The sequence below is a fragment of the Primulina eburnea genome, chromosome 1 (assembly GCF_022965805.1).
Source record: "Primulina eburnea isolate SZY01 chromosome 1, ASM2296580v1, whole genome shotgun sequence".
Lineage (NCBI taxonomy): Eukaryota > Viridiplantae > Streptophyta > Magnoliopsida > Lamiales > Gesneriaceae > Primulina > Primulina eburnea.
Window position 1 is genome coordinate 45,184,988 of NC_133101.1, and position 20,798 is coordinate 45,205,785.

The 20,798-nt window shown below is 37.9% G+C and overlaps 1 protein-coding gene across 1 annotated transcript; it reads left to right on the top strand.

The window, feature by feature from the left end:
• Positions 1-6,301: 6,301 nt before the first annotated feature.
• On the top strand, positions 6,302-19,800 carry LOC140807248 (uncharacterized). Its single transcript, XM_073164030.1, has 3 exons — positions 6,302-6,557; positions 18,185-19,194; positions 19,294-19,800. The coding sequence occupies exons 1-3, from the start codon at positions 6,302-6,304 to the stop codon at positions 19,798-19,800; spliced, it is 1,773 nt and encodes a 590-aa protein (XP_073020131.1).
• The last annotated feature ends 998 nt before the right edge of the window (positions 19,801-20,798 follow it).

The window sequence follows — 20,798 nt, forward strand, 5'->3', positions numbered from 1 at the left end:
ATAGTAATATTTGGATGTAGTAGGTCTATCAGCCCATTTAATTTAATTAATTTCTTCCTCAGAATGATTATTAATCTTATCTAATTCTTCAAACTCTTCATTAAGAGTATTTAAATTAAGATTTCTAAATTTTTCTTCTATTAATTTTTGTATATCAGAAACAGAAGATTTAAATTTAAAATCTTTTATATAAGGAGGGGATTGTATGGATGAAGTAGCAACAGTAACAATATTAGTTTCTGGTTCTTCTATATGAACATCTGGTTTTATATTATTAATAGCTAAAATAATTTTATCAATACGATCTTTAAGAGAATTTATTTCTTCTCCTATAATTGTAAGATATAAATTTGTATAATTCTGTCTTTCAATTATCTGATTTATATGTTTAACAGTAATTTGTAACATATCATTTTCAAATAATTTTGAAAAAGCAGTAAAATTTAAAATTTTATTATTCTTTTCTATAATAAAATATTGTTGAGGAGGATAAACAGATTTTTGAATCTGTCCTGAAGAAAGTTTATAATTTCTTTCAAGAATAGAAATATAATCTATAATAAATGTTTAAAAAAACCAAGGAACAAAATGTATTAGTTTATTCTGGTTTTCACAATATTTGTAAAATGTTGAAACTAAATAATCAAATTCTTCTTCAGAAAAACTTTTAAAGTACCAATTTCTGAAAGATTCCCATTTGGGTAAATAAAATTCTGCATTGATCTTTGCTCTAACAGAAGATCCTTTAGTAAAATCAATTTTAGGTTTACTATCCATTAAATACTAAAATTCATTTCTGAAACTGTATCAGTTACTTTAACTTTTTGAAAGTTACTTTTATGAACAATATTGTTTTGATTTATAATTAAATCATCTACTGTATTAGTAGATTCTATTTCTTCTCTAACTTGAGAAGTAGATGCTCTAGAAGTTTTTGGTATATATACCATGTAATCTAGAGGAGAAATAAAAGAATGACTAGATCTTGATCTAGCATAAACAGAAGATGGTAATAATCTTCTTTGCTCATTATTAAACTGTATTTGAACATATCCTTTATTATTTTGTATAACTTGTTGTAAATCTCTATTTATTATAGGATTTCTAGGAACAGCTTGTTCAATTATCCAGTTTTCTGGAAATTCAATTTCTTCCCATTTTATAGATCTACGAGTTGTAATATTAGATCTATTAAAATTAGTTTCTATTAGAATAGTTTCATTTAATTTTTTATCTATCCTTTTACACATAGGATTCAGTGTAAATAATGGTTTATAATAAATACGATAACAGATACATATAACTTCTGTACCAGGAGTTTTAACATTTAATGTTAAAGAATCTAATATATTTATATTAGACAAAGATAAAGATAAATTAGGATAAACATCAAAATATACTGGACCATGTGCCAGACTAGACTGAATTATTCCCATCAAGGATTGTTTCCAATTCAAATTTCTACCATCTCTTAAAGCTGCTATGAAGGTTTCTGGTAAACCTTCTAAAGTTAAAGGCTAAAAGCAATTTGAATTAAACCTATATGAATAAATTTATAATTTTTCTTATAAGGCATAATATTTTTATTGTTTAACAATCTAATAACCATTTCTTCATTATGAAGAGGTACTGATGATTATGTAGTTTTAACTATTTGTTTAAAACCAATTCTTTCAAAGGTTCCTAACTTATAGATCATTTTAGATTCTATCTTAGGAATAGTCCATTTATTCAATAAATCTAAATTTTCAGGTAAATCATATTCTTCATTTAAACTGTTATGAACAGTTTCTTTTAAACTGAAATTATTCATTTGAATAAAAAGTGCTAAATTATTAACCAGATTATTTCCATGGCTCTGATACCAATAATATAATAATATAATATAATATTAAAAAAAATTAAAATTAAAAAAAAATAATTTGAGTCGGTGGAATTCACGTATGAATTCCACCAACTCATTTAAGATACAGAGAGACAGTAGATAGGCGAGACGAAGGGGAATAGAGTTTTTGATTTTTCTTTTTGGTCATGCGGTCTATCTGTTTATCCAATCGACAAACCGACTTCAGTTTTGGGATCGTTGACACGAGGTCTTCGATTTGAGGTATAAATTTTATATTTTTTGTGATATTTGAAATTTGTCGATTTTTGGAATAAATCCGATAAATTGTTAAATCATACGAGAATCCAATATTTTTGAATAATGTATGATTTTAACAATGAAAAGATGATTATAGAGATGTTATTTTGAATTATTTCTAATTTATTATAATTATGTAATTTTAATAGTTGGATTGAGATCGGAGAATTATTTGTCAGTTGTTATTAATTCTGATATATATATGCGGTAGAATAACTGACAAGAAACTAAGTTTTGAAGTCGGAATTGAATTATGATATGATTTGAATTTGGTATGAATTATTGAAGTTTCAAATGATATTTGAAACTCATATTAATTTTGGAGTATGTTATTGATTGGAATGAATATGTTATTGATGTAGATAAAGTGTAATATCAATATCTTCAGGCTACATCAACTGGAAACGAAGAATTGAGGTATGTTGCGACCGGGTAACATACGACAGGTATCTGTATTATATGATATATGTTGGATTGATTGGATTGGAATACGTGTTTATGTGCCTATTTGATGATTTGATGTGACAAACATGACATTGTGATTGAGATATAGATGTATAAAATAAATGTTTTGTTAACACACATCATTTTACGTATACATCGATACATGACATGCACGTTGAGCTATGATCCTTGGATACCCTGATATGATTGGATTGGATTCCGGGGTTTGTGGACGCAATCGCTATGCCGGTATTATATGACCCGTAAAGCATAGACAATTGTGGCCCCATATGATTGGATATGAGATGTGGGATTTGATTGCGCTTTGCCGACGCTATCATACGTGTATTCCCATATCGGCCGGTGTGCCAGCTCGAGCATTGATTGGATTTGATAGCGATTCGATTGATTCTAACATGTGCTCAGTGGATGGGCATTTGACCTGATACCTCCACGACATACATGCATTGCATACCATATATCATTGTTTAAATATATGTGGTATATATGATTGGTTGTTCCATACGGAGCTTTGCTCACCCCCAAGGGGGGCTGTTGCTGTCTTTGTGTGTGGACAATGGCAGGTACTCCAGGATATCAGGAGACCGGAGAGGGTACTTCTGGTGGGAGCAACAGCTTGGGCTGAGATTTATGTTTATGTCTTGTTCCTAGTATATATGTAGTGCCCAAATTCAGTACACGTATAACCCATGCATTTTTTTAACTATTAAAGCATTTATTTAATTTTAGAACGAGTCTTAGTAGTGCATGATCTATTTAAATGCATTATTTTAAATTAATTATGTTTATGCGATGCACGTTAAAATGTTTTTTTTCGAGTTTCATGTTTCAGGCGATTATTCGAGGCGGGATTGAGGAAAAGACCTGGTGACGATTTTTGGCAATTTCAAAATATGGTATTTTATTTTAAGTTAAGGACGGGGCGTTTTAGATGATTTATTTAGTTTTAGCATTTTAAAACCTTATTTATGTATTTAGTAATTTTAAGAGTTTAAAACTTTAAAATTAGCATTTTTGGGTGTGTGTTATTTTAATTGTAGAGTTTATATTAAACTAGGTGGGTTAGCCTTTTATTAGTATTTTTATTAGTTAATTAGTACTAATTACACAGAAATTTAAACCCACACACACGTTTCTACCTCACACACACGTACACACTTTTACACACACCTGTACACGACTAAACACACACACACTCACTTCACGTTTCAGAATTTTATTATTTTGAAAGAGAGAAAACTATGGTTCTTCACTCATAGAGCAGCCGCCCCCTCCCCTCTCCATCTTCTAGCAATTCTCGTGTGAATTCTTCAAGGATTTTAGTGCCACGGTCGTCCCGGATCAAGCCTCGCACCGTTTCCGCTTCGATATCGCCGGTTCGGTAACGTTTGTTATCAAAAGGCACGTATATTCTGTTCTTTCTGCATCGATCTTGTCATAGTATGCGTTGGGTTATTTTTATGCGTGAAAACTCATGTGTGACGTTCGTCGTTTGAGCGGAAAATGGTTTGAATGCGTTTGAAATATTTTTAGATCTGAAATCTCGTAACTTACTGTTCTGTTGAAAACTGCAATTTTTCTGTCGGGATTTTGAGAAAACTTTCAACTAGAAAATTTAGAACTTTTCGATGCCTTCGATTTGATATAAAATTCGAGATTTTTGGATGAAAATTGAGTGAGTTATGACGTTTTTCGTGGGACTGCTCAAGCTGTGACTTTTATGTAAAATGTGTTCTTGAAGTTATTTGTTGCAGGCTTCGTTGGACATCGCCGGGCTTGTGCTACTACATTTATATATGTTATGAGATGTATTTAGGTGTTATTTGGTGGTTCGTTCGGGTCGGTTTTGGCTTGGGATGTAATAGAAGTCGTAGGAAGCGAAACGATGCCTAATTACGAGTTATTGTTGTGTTGGAATTAATTGTTGATGCTTAGGGACGTTTGGGGCGTTTTTTTCGGGTTTGAATCAATGTAATAACATCCTAGGATGAGTCTAGAGGTGTTGGTTCATGGTCCTTAGGCTTGGATTGAATGGGTGAAAGATTAAGTTAGCGAATTTTCGTGAATTTGCAAAGACAGAGGGTACCCGGACCCCTTCCCGGACCCCGGCACGGAGTCTGTGTCCTTTTTCCTTCAAAAATAAGAATTTCCAGAGTCTACCCGGACCCGTACACTGGGTCCGTGTACACCCTTTTAAAAAAAATTTTTTTTCTTTTTTTTAGGATTTGCTTCGGGGTTCTATATCATGGTTTAGCACCATGGTTAAAATTTATTTATGTTAAAAAAAAAATATAGGATTTGTTTTGTGGTTTTACGTCACAGTTTAGTACGATGATTAAACGAGGTCAAGCTAAGAGCGAACTAGAATGTCCTAAGCTACTTATTCACTTTGGTGGTGAGCTCGAGTACCTACGTCTAAGACATGCAAGTTAAGTATTTAAAAATTTTTGTTAGTATATGCAGTAGCGGCCCCAAGTGAGATACAACGAAGCCCTCAACACCAAGTCAGTATGTTGACGTGAAAGAAAATATTTCAAGTTTTTGAGGTATGCTAAATGTCTTGTGACCAAATTATGTTTAGGATTGGAAAGCGTTAAATTATGAACGGGGACCAATCCGCCCGTTAAATTATGAACGGGTTAGATCGTGGTTGGAAAGAGTTAAATTATGAACGGGGACCAACCAGTCCGTTAAATTATGAACGGGGATCTCATGTATGTGGCAGTGGATACGTCCCTGTCAGCCCAGTACTGTGGTTTGTATGATCAGGCGTTTATTTTGTTACGGGTCACTTGCTTTGAAACATCCTCTACGCAAAATGATGAAGTTATGTATGTTCAAGTATGCAGTATGTTTATGAAAGTTTATGTTGTTGGCACGTCTAGTTATGTACGTACGTATGTTCAAGTTTATTATGCAAGTTCAAGTTTCAAGTTATGTATGTCCTATTTTAAAGTTGCATGCGATTTTATTACGTAGTACTCGTTATTCCAGTTTATACGTGTTGAGTCTTTAGACTCACTAGACTTGATCGATGTAGGTGACTAATGTTGAGGAGACAGGAGGTGGTGACCAAGGGGCAGGCTTGGACTGAGTGGCAGGCTAGACCCGAGGAACGCAATGTTTACGTTTATGCGAAATTTAAAAATACTCTGATTTTAAATATCTGGATGTTAAATATTTTGAGACAGTTTCTTTTAGTAAAATTTTTTTGGTGACTGATGACTTTGAGATTTATTGTTATGAATGTTGAGTGACGACCGTATGGATGTTTACATTTAAGAAAATTTTTAATTCTTCAGCATTTTTTTTAAGTATGAAAATACAGTACGTTACAGTTGGTATCAGAGCGTTGTTCTTGTAAAGGGTTACGCCTACTGCCAGTCGCAAGAAGCTCACGAAGTCACACCTCAAGTCTGTAAGTTTAAAGTTTTGCATTATGTTATATAGTAAGCATCAAGTTATGATTTCAGTATGTGCATATTTTAAGTTTGATTTACGTGCATCATAAAAATTTTCATATATTTACATCCATGTTGGGTTTACGTGTTGGGTAATTCATTGGAACAGCATGCCTCCTAGACGTGTGATCGACCGTGAAACAAGGGAGGAGGACAGAGAGCCTCGAGTTGAGGAGAGGGCCAATCCTCCACCACCACCACCTCCAGATATGCAGGCTATATGCTTGCGGGTATGACGCAGTTCTTCGCACAGTTTGCGGGGAACCAGGCAGCAGCAGGCGCAGGGGCGAGACCCCAACCAGAGGCAGTGTATGAACGGTTTAGGAGGATGAGCCCAAAGGAGTTTGCGGGTACCACGGACCCGATGATAGCTGAGGGATGGATCAAGTCCATCGAGGTAATTTTCAATTTTATGGAGCTGATAGATGCTGACAGAGTTCGTTGTGCCACTTTCTTAATGACTGGGGACGCTAGGCTATGGTGGGAGAGTGCGTCAGTGGCAGTCAATTTGCAGGTGCTGCCTTGGAATGGTTTCAAGGAGGTCTTCTACTCCAAGTAATTCACTGAGGAAGTACGCTCCCGCCTGACCAGGGAGTTTATGACACTGAGGCAGGGAGACAGCAGTGTGGCAGATTTCGTCAGAAAGTTTGAGAGGGGGTGTTACTTCGTACCCCTAATTACGAATGATGCCCAAGCAAAACTGAGGCATTTTATGGTTGGACTGCGGCCGATCTTACGCCGTGATGTGAGGGTAGCTGGCCCTACTTCTTATGCAGTTGCCGTTTCTAGAGCTCTGGCGGCAGAGCAAGACCAGCGGCATATTGAGGCGGACAGGCAGGGCAAGAGGCCCTATCAGGCTCCACCGCAGCCACACCAGCAGCAGCAGAATCAGCGACCACATTTTAAGAAACCGTATCAAGGGCCGCCGGGGAAGAAACTTTTTCAGGGACCGCCGAAGGGCAAGGGTCCCATTCAGCAGCAGGGGCGCCACAGAGGCCCGTTATTTTCCCAGTGTGCCCTAAATGCAATCGCCAGCATCCAGGGCAGTGTTTGTATGGGTCGGGCAGGTGTTTCAAGTGTGGAGCCAGTGACCACATGCTTAAGGAGTGCCTGCAGTGGAAACAGCCAACTCAGGGCAGGGTATTCGCTATGCATGCTCAGGAGGCGGATCCAGACACTACTTTACTGACAGGTAAACCTTTCTACCTAAGCCCAGTATTTCGTTGCCTTGCATGTGAAATTTTATTTGGGATTATTAGCGTGCTAGTAATTTTTGTGTGACTTGGGACGTTGAGTTCTATTATACTTTAGGTTCATGATAGTATTTTTGGGGTTATAAGTTGTGTTGTGCTAACGCATCCCAGGGAACATTTTTATTAAGAGATTATCCACAACCGCACTGATAGACTCAGGAGCCACTCACTCCTTCATATCGGAGACTTTTGCTAATCATTTGGACATCAAGTCCATTGACCTAGACGTGAACTTCTCAGTGACAGTCCCCTCAGGGGAAGAGCTGTTGGCTACCAGTGTGATCAGAGATATTGATCTAGAACTGCATAACCACCTAGTATATGCAGATTTAATCCTATTGCCGATGTCAGAATTCGACATTATCTTGGGCATGGACTGGCTGACTAAGAACAGAGTTCTGATAGATTTTCAGTAGAGATCAGTGTTGGTCAGACCGTTGGGCATGGAACAGTTTCTATTTGAGCCAGCTAGATGGAGGAGTTTCCCTAGCATGATTTCGTGCATGCAGGCGAGGAGACTAATTTCTAAGGGGTGTCAGGCTTTCTTGGCCAGTGTTATCTCAGCACCTGACGTGCCCACTCCTTCTATATCAGAGGTACCGGTAGTCAAAGAATTTCCAGACGTCTTTCCAGATGACGTCACAGGCCTTCCACCAGATAGAGAGGTGGAGTTTGCGATTGATCTCATGCCAGGCACAGTGCCAATCTCTAAGGCACCGTACAGATTAGCTCCAGTAGAGATGTTAGAACTTAAGCAGCAGATTCAGGAGCTCTTAGACATGGAGTTTATCCGCCCGAGTTTCTCACTGTGGGGCGCGCCAGTACTCTTTGTGAAAAAGAAAGACGGAAGCATGAGACTGTGCATCGATTACCGTGAGTTGAACAAGGTAACGATCAAGAATAAGTACCCGTTGCCTAGAATCGAAGACTTGTTCGATCAATTGCAGGGAGCCACCGTGTTCTCTAAGATAGATCTTCGATCAGGGTACCATCAGCTGAAAGTGAAGGATGCAGATGTCCACAAGACAGCTTTCAGGACCAGATATGGGCATTACGAGTTCTTGGTGATGCCATTTGGATTGACAAATGCTCCAGCAATTTTCATGGATCTCTTGAACCGAGTATTTCAGCCGTTTCTCGATCAATTAATCATAGTATTTATTGACGACATCCTTATATACTCGAAGAGCCATGAGGAGCATAACCAACACTTGAGGACAGTTTTACAGGTTCTGCAGAGTCGCAAGTTGTTTGCGAAGTTTAGTAAGTGCGAGTTCTGGTTGCAGAAAGTAGCGTTTTTGGGACATATAATATCTAGCAGTGGAATCGAGGTGGATCCAGCGTAGGTAGCAGCCGTTAAGGAATGGGTTGAGCCGAAGAATGCATCAGAAATCCGCAGCTTTTTGGGCTTAGCTGGTTACTACCGTAAGTTTATTAAGGGGTTTTCGTCCATAGCAGTGCCACTCACTTCACTAACCAAGAAGAATGCTAAGTTTGTGTGGAGTGAAGAATGTCAGAAGAGCTTTGATACTTTGAAGCAAGCTCTTATTTCGGCGCCAGTGCTAGCCATGCCGACAGGGCAAGGTGAATTTGTGCTTTACACCGATACATCTAAGCTCGGGTTAGGCGCAGTATTGATGCAGCAAGGTCGGGTCATAGCTTATGCCTCCAGGCAGTTGAAAGTGCACGAGAAGAACTACCCGATGCACGATCTTGAGTTAGCCGCCGTTGTCTTCGCACTAAAAATTTTGAGACGCTACCTATACGGCGAGAAATGCCAGATTTTCACCGATCATAAGAGTCTCAAATATTTCTTCACGCAGAAAGAGTTTAACATGAGACAGAGACGGTGGTTGGAACTTGTTAAAGATTACGACTGCGAAATTAGCTACCATCCGAGAAAGGCTAATGTTGTCGCAGACGCTTTGAGCAGAAAAGTTTCCGTCATAACTCAGTTAACAGCACAGAGACCTCTTCAGTCTGAGATTCAGAAGTTGGGTCTTGAGATTTATCGTGAGGGCAGAGCCCCTATGCTGTCTAATATGACAGTCAAATCTGATTTGCTAGACCGCATCCGAGCGGGTTAGTCTTCAGATGAGCAGTTACAAAAATGGAGACTGAAAGATTAAGCCAAGGGTAGTGTTTTGTACACAGTTTCAGACGGCATTGTGAGGTACAGAGATAGAATGTGGGTGCCTAGTGTTGGTTCGATCCGACAGGATATTTTGAAAGAGGCACACGCATCTCCGTATTCCATTCACCCAGGAGGCACCAAGATGTACAAAGACCTACAGATATTGTATTGGTGGCCAGGGATGAAGCGAGACATCCGTAGATTCGTATCAGAATGTCTCACTTGCCAGCAAGTAAAAGCTGAACATCAGAGGCCAGCAGGATTGGTTAAGCCACTCCCCATTCCCGAGTGGAAGTGGGAGAACATTACTATGGATTTTGTGGTTGGGTTGCCGAGATCAGTCAGAGGATCGAATTCCATTTGGGTTATAGTGGACCGACTCACTAAATCAACGCATTTTCTACCAGTGAAGACGACTTTCTCCATGACGCAGTATGCGGAGCTTTATCTCAGGGAGATAGTTCGTTTACATGGATTCCCAGTTTCAATTGTGTCCGACAGGGACCCAAGGTTTACGTCGTCCTTCTGGAAGAGCTTACATGCAGCCATGGGGACAAAGTTGCTCTTCAGTACAGCTTTTCACCCGCAGACAGATGGCCAGTCTGAGCGAGTGATTCAGATTTTAGAGGATTTGCTGAGAGCCTGCATGATTGATTTTCAAGGAACTTGGGAGTCTAGACTACCTCTAGTGGAGTTCACATACAACAACAGCTTCCAAGCATCTATTGGTATGGCTCCCTATGAGGCGTTGTACGGGAGGAAGTGCAGATCACCAGTTCATTGGGATGAAGTTGGTGAGAGAGCAGAACTTGGTCCAGAGATAGTTCAACAGACTGCAGACGTGGTGGTCAAGATTCGTGACAGAATGAAGACTGCCCAAAGCCGTCAAAAGAGCTATGCCGATAAAAGGAGAAGAGATCTCGAGTTTGCCGTAGGAGATCACGTTTTTATAAAGATAGCACCTATGAAGGGTGTTATGAGATTTGGGAAAAGAGGCAAGCTAAGCCCGAGGTTCATTGGACCGTTTGAGATTCTTGACAGAGTTGGGACACTAGCCTATCGTGTAGCCCTTCCGCCGAACCTGGCCGGGGTACACAATGTGTTACATGTCTCGATGCTGAGGAAGTACCTAGCCAATCCTTCGCACGTATTGAGCTATGAACCGTTACAGTTGGCTCCAGACCTGTCTTATGAGGAAAGGCCTGTCCAAATCCTAGACAGACAGGAGTGGAGGCTTCGGAACAAGGTGACCAAGCTGGTCAAAGTCAAGTGGCTGAATCAATCAGTGGAGGAAGCCACTTGGGAGGCAGAAGCGGACATGAGGAACCGCTACCCAGAGTTGTTCGGTAAGACTTAATTTCGAGGAAGAAATTTTTATAAGTGGGGGAGGAACTGTAGTGCCCAAATTCAGTACATGTATAACCCATGCATTTATTTAACTATTAAAGCATTTATTTAATTTTAGAACGAGTCTTAGTAGTGCATGATCTATTTAAATGCATTATTTTAAATTAATTATGTTTATGTGATGCACGTTAAAATGTTTTTTTTCGAGTTTCATGTTTCAGGCGATTATTCGAGGCGGGATTGAGGAAAAGACCCGGTGACGATTTTTGGCAATTTCAAAAGATGGTATTTTATTTTAAGTTAAGGACGGGGCGTTTTAGATGATTTATTTAGTTTTAGCATTTTAAAACCTTATTTATGTATTTAGTAATTTTAAGAGTTTAAAACTTTAAAATTAGCATTTTTGGGTGTGTGTTATTTTAATTGTAGAGTTTATATTAAACTAGGTGGGTTAGCCTTTTATTAGTATTTTTATTAGTTAATTAGTACTAATTACACAGAAATTTAAACCCACACACACGTTTCTACCTCACACACACGTACACACTTTTACACACACCTGTACACGACTAAACACACACACACTCACTTCACGTTTCAGAATTTTATTATTTTGAAAGAGAGAAAACTATGGTTCTTCACTCATAGAGCAGCCGCCCCCTCCCCTCTCCATCTTCTAGCAATTCTCGTGTGAATTCTTCAAGGATTTTAGTGCCACGGTCGTCCCGGATCAAGCCTCGCACCGTTTCCGCTTCGATATGGCCGGTTCGGTAACGTTTGTTATCAAAAGGCACACATATTCTGTTCTTTCTGCATCGATCTTGTCATAGTATGCGTTGGGTTATTTTTATGCGTGAAAACTCATGTGTGACGTTCGTCGTTTGAGTGGAAAATGGTTTGAATGCGTTTGAAATATTTTTAGATCTGAAATCTCGTAACTTATTGTTCTGTTGAAAACTGCGATTTTTATGTCGGGATTTTGAGAAAACTTTCAACTAAAAAATTTTATAACTTTTTGATGCATTCGATTTGATATAAAATTCGAGATTTTTGGATGAAAATTGAGTGAGTTATGACGTTTTTCGTGGGATTGCTCAAGCTGCGACTTTTATGTAAAATGTGTTCTTGAAGTTATTTGTTGCAGGCTTCGTTGGACATCGCCGGGCTTGTGCTACTGCATTTATATATCTTACGAGATGTATTTAGGTGTTATTTGGTGGTTCGTTTGGGTCGGTTTTGGCTTGGGATGTAATAGAAGTCGTAGGAAGCGAAACGATGCCTAATTACGAGTTATTGTTGTGTTGGAATTAATTGTTGATGTTTAGGGACGTTTGGGGCGTTTTTTTCAGGTTTGAATCAATGTAATAACATCTTAGGATGAGTCTAGAGGTGTTGGTTCATGGTCCTTAGGCTTGGATTGAATGGGTGAAAGATTAAGTTAGCGAATTTTCGTGAATTTGCAAAGACAGAGGGTACCCGGACCCCGGCACGGAGTCTGTGTCCTTTTTCCTTCAAAAATACGAATTTCCAGAGTCTACCTGGACCCGTACACGGACCCCTGCACGGGGTCCGTGTACACCCTTTTAAAAAAATTTTTTTTTTTTTAGGATTTGCTTCGGGGTTCTATATCATGGTTTAGCACCATGGTTAAAATTTATTTATGTAAAAAAAAAATATAGGATTTGTTTTGTGGTTTTACGTCATGGTTTAGTACGATGATTAAACGAGATCAAGCCATGAGCGAACTAGAATGTCCTAAGATACTTATTCACTTTGGTGGTGAGCTCGAGTACCTACGTCTAAGACATGCAAGTTAAGTATTTAAAAATTTATGTTAGTATATGCAGTAGCGGCCCCAAGTGAGATACAACGAAGCCCTCAACACCAAGTCAGTATGTTGACGTGCAAGAAAATATTTCAAGTTTTTGAGGTATGCTAAATGTCTTGTGACCAAATTATGTTTAGGATTGGAAAGCGTTAAATTATGAACGGGGACCAATCCGCCCGTTAAATTATGAACGGGTTAGATCGTGGTTGGAATGCGTTAAATTATGAACGGGAACCAACCAGCCCGTTAAATTATGAACGGGGATCTCATGTATGTGGCAGTGGATACGTCCCTGTCAGCCCAGTACTGTGGTTTGTCTGATCAGGCGTTTATTATGTTACGGGTCACTTGCTTTGAAACATCCTCTACGCAAAATGATGAAGTTATGTATGTTCAAGTATGCAGTATGTTTATGAAAGTTTATGTTGTTGGCACGTCTAGTTATGTACGTACGTTTGTTCAAGTTTATTATGCAAGTTCAAGTTTCAAGATATGTATGTCCTATTTTAAAGTTGCATGCGATTTTATTACGTAGTACTCGTTATTCCAGTTTATACGTGTTGAGTCTTTAGACTCACTAGACTCGATCGATGCAGGTGACTATGTTGAGGAGACAGGAGGTGGTGACCAAGGGGCAGGCTTGGACTGAGTGGCAGGCTAGACCCGAGGACCGCAATGTTTACGTTTATGCGAAGTTTAAAATACTATGATTTTAAATATCTGGATGTGAAATATTTTGAGACAGTTTCTTTTAGTAAAATTTTTTTGGTGACGGATGACTTTGAGATTTATTATTATGAATGTTGAGTGACGACCGTATGGATGTTTACATTTAAGAAAATTTTTAATTCTTCCGCCTTTTTTTTGAAGTATGAAAATACAGTACGTTACAATATATGTATATGTATCTATATACCAGGGCATGTCCCGAGGATATGAGATGTTTGTATGTGATTGGTTATGATTACGTGTGGGCGTGTTTTATGACGTGAGATGAGATACTATTTTTAGTATTCAAATTATAGAAGAGATATTTTTGGGCTCGTCGTAAAGAAAATTTAAACTCGTTTTCCGCTGTGATTACTTAACCCTAATCAGATTGCATTGTAATAACTATTAGGAGCAAAAGGCCCCACATGATGCGTAAAGAATGATACAAATGCGTGCCTGATGAAAACTCTTGGACAAAAGATCGGTGACTCAACAACCGAAGGGAGGAAAATCTTGCTTGAGGAGGAAAATGGTTCCACCGACACCTTGCAGCAGCAACTCACGAGAAAGCTTGTGAGTGGAGGGGGTGGGCGGCTGATTGGTGTGATTAGGTTTAGTGGGGGAGCTTAGGGCAACAATTAGGTGCTAATTATATAGTTTAAGATTAGACAAATGGGCCCTAATTCATATTTAAAAGTTAAAAAAATAATTAAACCCAATAAGCTTAAAATTGGGCCCATTAAATTCAAACACGCTCCTGAAAAATATTTCGCGTTGAAAAGGTTTTGAAAATATTAGCCGAACCCTTAAAAAGTCTCCCGATTCGATAAAATTCGCGTACCGATAAAAAATAAATCTGCGGGTAGAAATATCCAAAAATTCTCATTTTTCCAAATACACTTAAAAATGCTTTAACTTAATTTATAAAAATAATTCGAGAAATAAAATAACTTTCCTGAAAATTCTCCGGTCTTCGTTACTCGATCGAATGCAACTTAAAATATCTTAATGCACGAACTTTTAAAATTTCATGAAACAAAACCCATCATGCATGAATTATGACTAAAATGCATAAAATTAATTAAACATAAATTAATGAAATTAACATGCATTTTATGCTTGAAAAGAATTTAATAAAATACCAAAGAAGTTTAATAACTTGCATGCATGCCAACTTTTTTTTTAAAATATATTTACTAACATGCTAAATTACCACTTCTTAAATAAGTCTTTATTAACTTATTCCAATACTCCATCTCCAGTCCGGCCTCACTTATTTAACTGAAAAGATATTAATTAAACTACTGCGTAAAATAAATAAATTTAAAGAAAAGAATTTAAATACTGATACGATAAAAATCATTTTAATTTTAAATACTAGAATTATGCATGGCTTATACGCAGTCCAATTTACGGGTTCTACAGGACAGTAATGCCATTTGGCCTTAAAAATGCCACTTCAGAATTTCAACAAATTATGAATGAATTATAATTACAGCAATTTTATAATTGTTTATATTGATGATATCTTAGTGTTTTCCAATGATATTGAAACACATTTTAAACATTTAGAAATGTTTTAAAATATTGTTATTCTGGTCTTGTTATTTCAAAATCTAAAATGATTTTGTTTTAAACTAATATTAGATTTCTTGGTCATATGATTGAGAAAGGAAAAATAATTCCTATTCAAAGAAGCATAGAATTTGGATCGAAATTTCCAGATATAATAACTGATAAAACTCAGTTACAAAGATTTTTAGGAAGTTTAAATTATATTTCTCCTTATATTAAAGATCTTACTAAAGATTCTGCTATCTTATATGATAGGTTAAAGAAAAATCCTTTACCTTGGTCTGAAAGACATACTATAGCTGTTAAAAATATTAAGGAAAAGTTAAAAATCTTCCTTGTCTTCCTTGTCTTAACTCGAGAATATTTATCCTAATGTTTTCATTTACAGATAAGTATTCCCGAGGAAGAGGAGAGTCCTCTTATAGAGGGCGAGGTGGTCGGGGAAAACCCCCTAATATTATTGCACAGCATGGCAAACAGAAGCTAATAGCCCAGAACTTATTTAGTTCATCAGCCAATAATACTGAGCAGACTGAGTTATACAATGAATTTCAAGAATTCTTGAAACAAAAACAGAGAAGTAATACAGATTCTCAAGGTTCAGCATCATATGCTAACATCATAAAAGATGATGATAATGATTCAGCTCTATATACAGAGACAAAACATAGAGAATTGATTCTTCTTATAGAAGAAAAAAATATCCAATGGGAAAAAACTCCATGGAGTATCATGGAAAGATATTTAACCAATACATCATATGTATATGGTTCTTACAAACAAAGAGGATTTTATGAAAATCTTCTGATATTTACAAAAAGTGTTGATATAACTCACTTTTTCAGTAATACTCAGCAGAAAGGAAGTTATAACTTCTCAAAGTTTATCATCAAGAAGATCATATCTATTGAAGAATGGGGTATATCTCCATTGGTGGAAGAAGAGTTTTATTCTGAAAATCATAAAATGAGTTTTAATTCAATTTTTGGGATTATATTGAAAGTTTTAATAAAACTTTGTTTTATGAAAATGAAAAAAGGAAACATACTTGGTTTCTAAAGATTTGTGAAAATGTTTTTCACTATCCTGTTCCAAATTGGTTTCTATTCTGGTGGAAGATATTCGGTCCATCTGCAAAGATTTTGCCAGAGGTTTTTAAAAAACCCATGAATACTTGGTTAAATGTTTCTCCAAGTATTAAAAAATCATTTTCTGAACATTGTGTGAGAACCCGAGATTTTTTTCGTTCTTAAGGAAATCAAGTAAGTAGTATGAACTTGAAAATTTACTTAAAATAAACTCAACAATTTTCTTTATAACTAGATAACTTGGATATTAACTTAGATTTTCTGCTAACTTGACTCGTGTAAGTAACTTCAAAGCTCGGGAATGAGCTCAACCGGAAGCTTAGCTGCAAGTAACCACATCCATCGAAGTATTGTCACCGGAGGAGTAAAACCCCAGCTCAAGGACTCGATCTCGCAGCTCAACCAAGCTTGTCCTAACAGGACCAAAAAGTTGAGCTAAGAGTTTGAACAAACTTATTATGCAAGAGATGACATTTGAGTTAACCCATGAAGGAACTAAGGGAGAGTTAAGAACTAGGACATATTAATGATGCAGGAAATGACCTTTTAGAAGATCAAGATGACATTTAAGGAGTGCATGAGATTTTGAGCCACATTCATGACTAATCTAGAACTTGATGAATGCATGGGATTTTGGATTTTCATGCATGAAACTTTGTACCTACATTATGAGCACCATTATTCCATTCTTGAGATCCAAGAATTCGGCCAAGGGGGAGACAAAAGGGCAAGACTCATCTATAAATATGACATGCAAGGCTAGGAGATGCACTTCACAATTTCCCCTCAACCTCTCAAAAATTTCGGCTCTCCCCTCTTCACAAAAGCCTCGGCCGATTCAAGCAAGGAGGAGGCATCGTTCGAACGGTTCGTGTGATCAGTCAAGAGCTAAAGTTCTACGTCAAAGTGCCGCCCAAATTCCGAGAGGAAACTTCGTGCCAAAGTCTACAAATTTCGGTTCTAACCTCAAAATACAGTAAGTGGGCTTTTGCTATGTACATCGATTGTATTTTTTAAACCTTGATATAAATAACGTGACAACATGTTGGTGTGTCCTTTTTTCGAAAATATCAGTCTGATTTATTTAAAATTTCGATCGATTATGTGTTTTCCTTTGTGCTTCGAATTTCTTGATTCCGCTGTGTCAGTATGGAAACTCTGAGATTTGAATATCTGAAAAGTTCTGTTTGTAACTTCTGAAGTCTTTGTTGCACTGTTACAAATTGATTTGAAATGGGACGAGAATTGTGATTCTGTTCGGCCCCGATTGGTGGGTATAAAACCATGTTCTGTTCGGCCTCCATTGGTGGGTATAAAACCATGTTCTAGCCTCACCCCTAAGAGGACTAACATATTGGGGACAATTTGACCATGGAAATGAGATGAGTAACAGTGTTCTGTCTGTTCTGATATGTTCTGTTCCGAATTGAAATGATCTGTATTGCTTCTGTTTTGTTCTGAATCATTTGATAAGTTCTGTCTCTTATTCGATTCGTTTCCGTTGTGCCAAGTTAAGAATATTAGTTTTGAAAGTATGTTAAAGAAATGTTTAAAAGAATTAAGTTCTATATTGAATCGATCGACCCCCACTCGCTGAGTGTTTTTCCAAAACACTCACCCCATACAAATTTCAGATAAAACTGAGGAACAAGTAAATGAGGAGGAGCAAGAGGCATTCTGGGGATGGTGATCGACTGCTGAGATCAAGAATTCAGAAAATCTCTATCTTTCCTTCTCTTTCATTTCGAAAACTCAGATGTAATCTTCATTTTGCATTGTCGTTGTAAGACAATATTTTATTTATGAAAAAGACTGGTTTTTGGCATTTAGATATGAGGCTTAATTGTTTTCAAGTAATTGTTAAACAATGCCGGATGTCACCGATGCTTCAGACTCGGGGCGTGACATTTAAGTGGTATCAGAGCCGCCAGGTTCATAATCCCGCTGGGATTTTGACAGACACAATTTGGCGAAGTCAAGTTTTGGCAAAAGCCTAGTGTATCCCAATTCGAGTTCAACTTTCATCTGAAGTCTAACTTTCATCTGTTTCCTAAATTTCGAATAGACTTAAAAAATGTATTCCTTCAATCGTTCTGAAATCCCTTAGTATCGAAAATTTTCCACGACCGCTTTATTTCTTTATACGATTCTGATGTTTTATCTTCCATTTTTATCCTAGGAAATGGCTGCCCCTCGTACTCGCGCACAGGCTGCTCTCCGTACGCTAGGGAAATAGCAACTATCGTAGCCGCTACATTGCAAGGAATCGTGAATCCCCTCGCCAATGCCATTCAGCCACCACCAGAACCACAACCTCGAGGAATTAAGTACCATTACGAATCTCTCATGAGGAACCGTGTTCCGACCTTCGATGGAAACCCAGACCCGGAAGTCAGTCATAACTGGCTCAAAAACGTCGAATCACAATTACACTTACTGGAGGTACCTGAAGAATTGAGGGTAGAAGTTGTAACGCCGTTTTTAGAAGATCGAGCTAGGAAATGGTGGGAAACCGTGCCGCCATCTTTGGCAGAAGTAGAGGAAATCACATGGCAGATATTTAAGAGAGAATTTCTGAGGCAATACTATCCCGCCGAGTTTCGCCTACAAAAGCTGAATGAATTTGAAAATTTCAGACAGACACCGGACATGACGGTAATGGAATACACGTCAAGATTTAATGATCTGGGAACATATGTCCCAACGATTATGTCAGATGAAACATTGAAAATGCATCGTTTCAAAAAGGGACTCAACAGTCGAATTCAGTCAGCACTGGCAGTATTCAAACCTATCAATTTTGCTGATTTAATGGGCGCTACTATGAGCGCAGAAACTGATATCAAGAGGCGCGAGGAAGAAAACAGGAACAAAAGGCCGTCGAATAGTCAATCCATGCAGAATGGTCCCAAGTTTAAGAAACTAAATTATTCAGGTGGATCTTTCAAAGGGAGTTTTAACAATACGAGAAGCACCGAAGGAAAGTGGTGCGAGACATGTCGACAGAAGCATGTGGGAGAATGTTATCGAAAGACCGGCGCTTGTTTTAAATGCGGAAAAGTGGGCCATAGAATTAGAGATTGTCCAGACATCAAGGACAAAGGGACAGGGCCCGGAAAACAACAAGAAAACAAGACTAATGCTCGGGTTTATGAAATAACCCAGGAGGAAGCCGATAACAACAACAAAGTAGTGGCAGGTATTGTCTTACTCAATAAAATGCCTGCTTATACCTTGTTTGATTGTGGTGCTACACATTCGTTTGTGTCTAAAAGATTTGCTAAGAAGCTTAAACTTGAGCATGATATTCTTAGTGAACCATTAAGAGTAGCAACACCTGCCAGCAAAACAATTGAAACCCAGAAAGTATATCGAAACTGTGAAATTTGTATCAATGAACAAACTTTTGAAGTAGAGTTGATACAACTCAATATGGTTGAGTTTGACATTATACTTGGAATGGACTGGTTAGCTAAAAACCATGCTATTGTAGACTGTCAAAAGAAAGAAATGAAACTTCAGACTCCTACTAAAGAGGAAGTCTTATTTCACGGGAAATCCAAAGAAAGAAAATCCCTACTGTCAGCCTCACAAGCCTGGAAGGCTATAAAAGGGGGAGAAGAAATTTACCTAGCTGTACTTAATGAAGTCAAAGGAGAAGAAGTTCCAAAGTTGGAAGAAATTCCAATTGTTCAAGAATTTCAAGATGTATTTCCCGAGGAACTACCGGGTGAGATACCCGATAGAGAAGTAGAATTTGAAATCAATTTAGTCCCTGGTGCTGCACCAATATAAAAGGCACCATACCGAATGGCTCCAGCTGAATTGAAGGAGTTAAAGGAGCAACTCCAAGAATTGCTGGACAAGAAGCAGATTCGTCCTAGTGCATCTCCGTGGGTAGCCCCAGTGCTTTTTGTAAAGAAAAAGGACGGAAGCATGAGGCTATGTATCGACTACCGGGAGCTAAACAAGATCACCATAAAGAATAAGTACCCACTCCCGAGAATAGATGATCTTTTCGATCAGCTAAAAGGAGCCAAAGTTTTCTCAAAGCTTGATTTAAGATCAGGATATCACCAGTTGAAGGTCAAAGCCGAGGACATTCCTAAAACTGCTTTTAGGACAAGATATAGATATTACGAATTCACAGTAATGCCTTTTGGCCTAACAAATGCTCCTGCAGCGTTCATGGACTTGATGAATCGGGTATTTAAACCATACCTCGGCAAGTTCGTGGTCGTTTTCATAGATGAAATTTTGGTATACTCGCCAAGTGAGGAAGAACACAGAGAACATCTGCGATTCACTCTACAAACACTGCGTGAGAAGGAACTTTATGCCAAATTCAAGAAGTGTGAATTTTGATTAAAAAGTGTGGCGTTCCTAGGCCATATAATCTCTGAATTAGGGGTGTCAGTAGACCCTAAGAAGGTGGAAGCAATTAAAGACTGGCCACAACCAAAGACAGTGACTGAAATAAGGGGTTTTCTGGGTTTAGCGGGCTACTACAGAAAATTTGTGGAAGGATTTTCTTCGATAGCCATTCCGCTCACCAAACTTACTCAGAAAAAAATTCAAAATTCATTTGGAGTGAAGCTTGTGAAAAGAAAAGAGTTTTGAAACTCTAAAGTCAAAACTCGCATCCACACCAGTACTAGTTCTTCCCGAGGATGGTAAGAATTTCACTGTTTACAGCGATGCTTCAAAGAAGGATTAGGTGTGTACTTATGCAAGAGGGTCAGGTAATTGCTTATGCCTCACGACAGCTAAAACCATATGAACAGAATTACCCC

Bases quoted from the DNA above. Each gene is read 5' to 3' on its own strand.
- LOC140807248 (XM_073164030.1), top strand. From the start codon at position 6,302: ATGACGCAGTTCTTCGCACAGTTTGCGGGGAACCAGGCAGCAGCAGGC. The intron at 6,558-18,184 runs GTGCGTCAGTGG...TTTTTATCCTAG, and splicing joins CGCTAGGCTATGGTGGGAGA to GAAATGGCTGCCCCTCGTAC. The intron at 19,195-19,293 runs GTAGTGGCAGGT...TTTGCTAAGAAG, and splicing joins AAGCCGATAACAACAACAAA to CTTAAACTTGAGCATGATAT.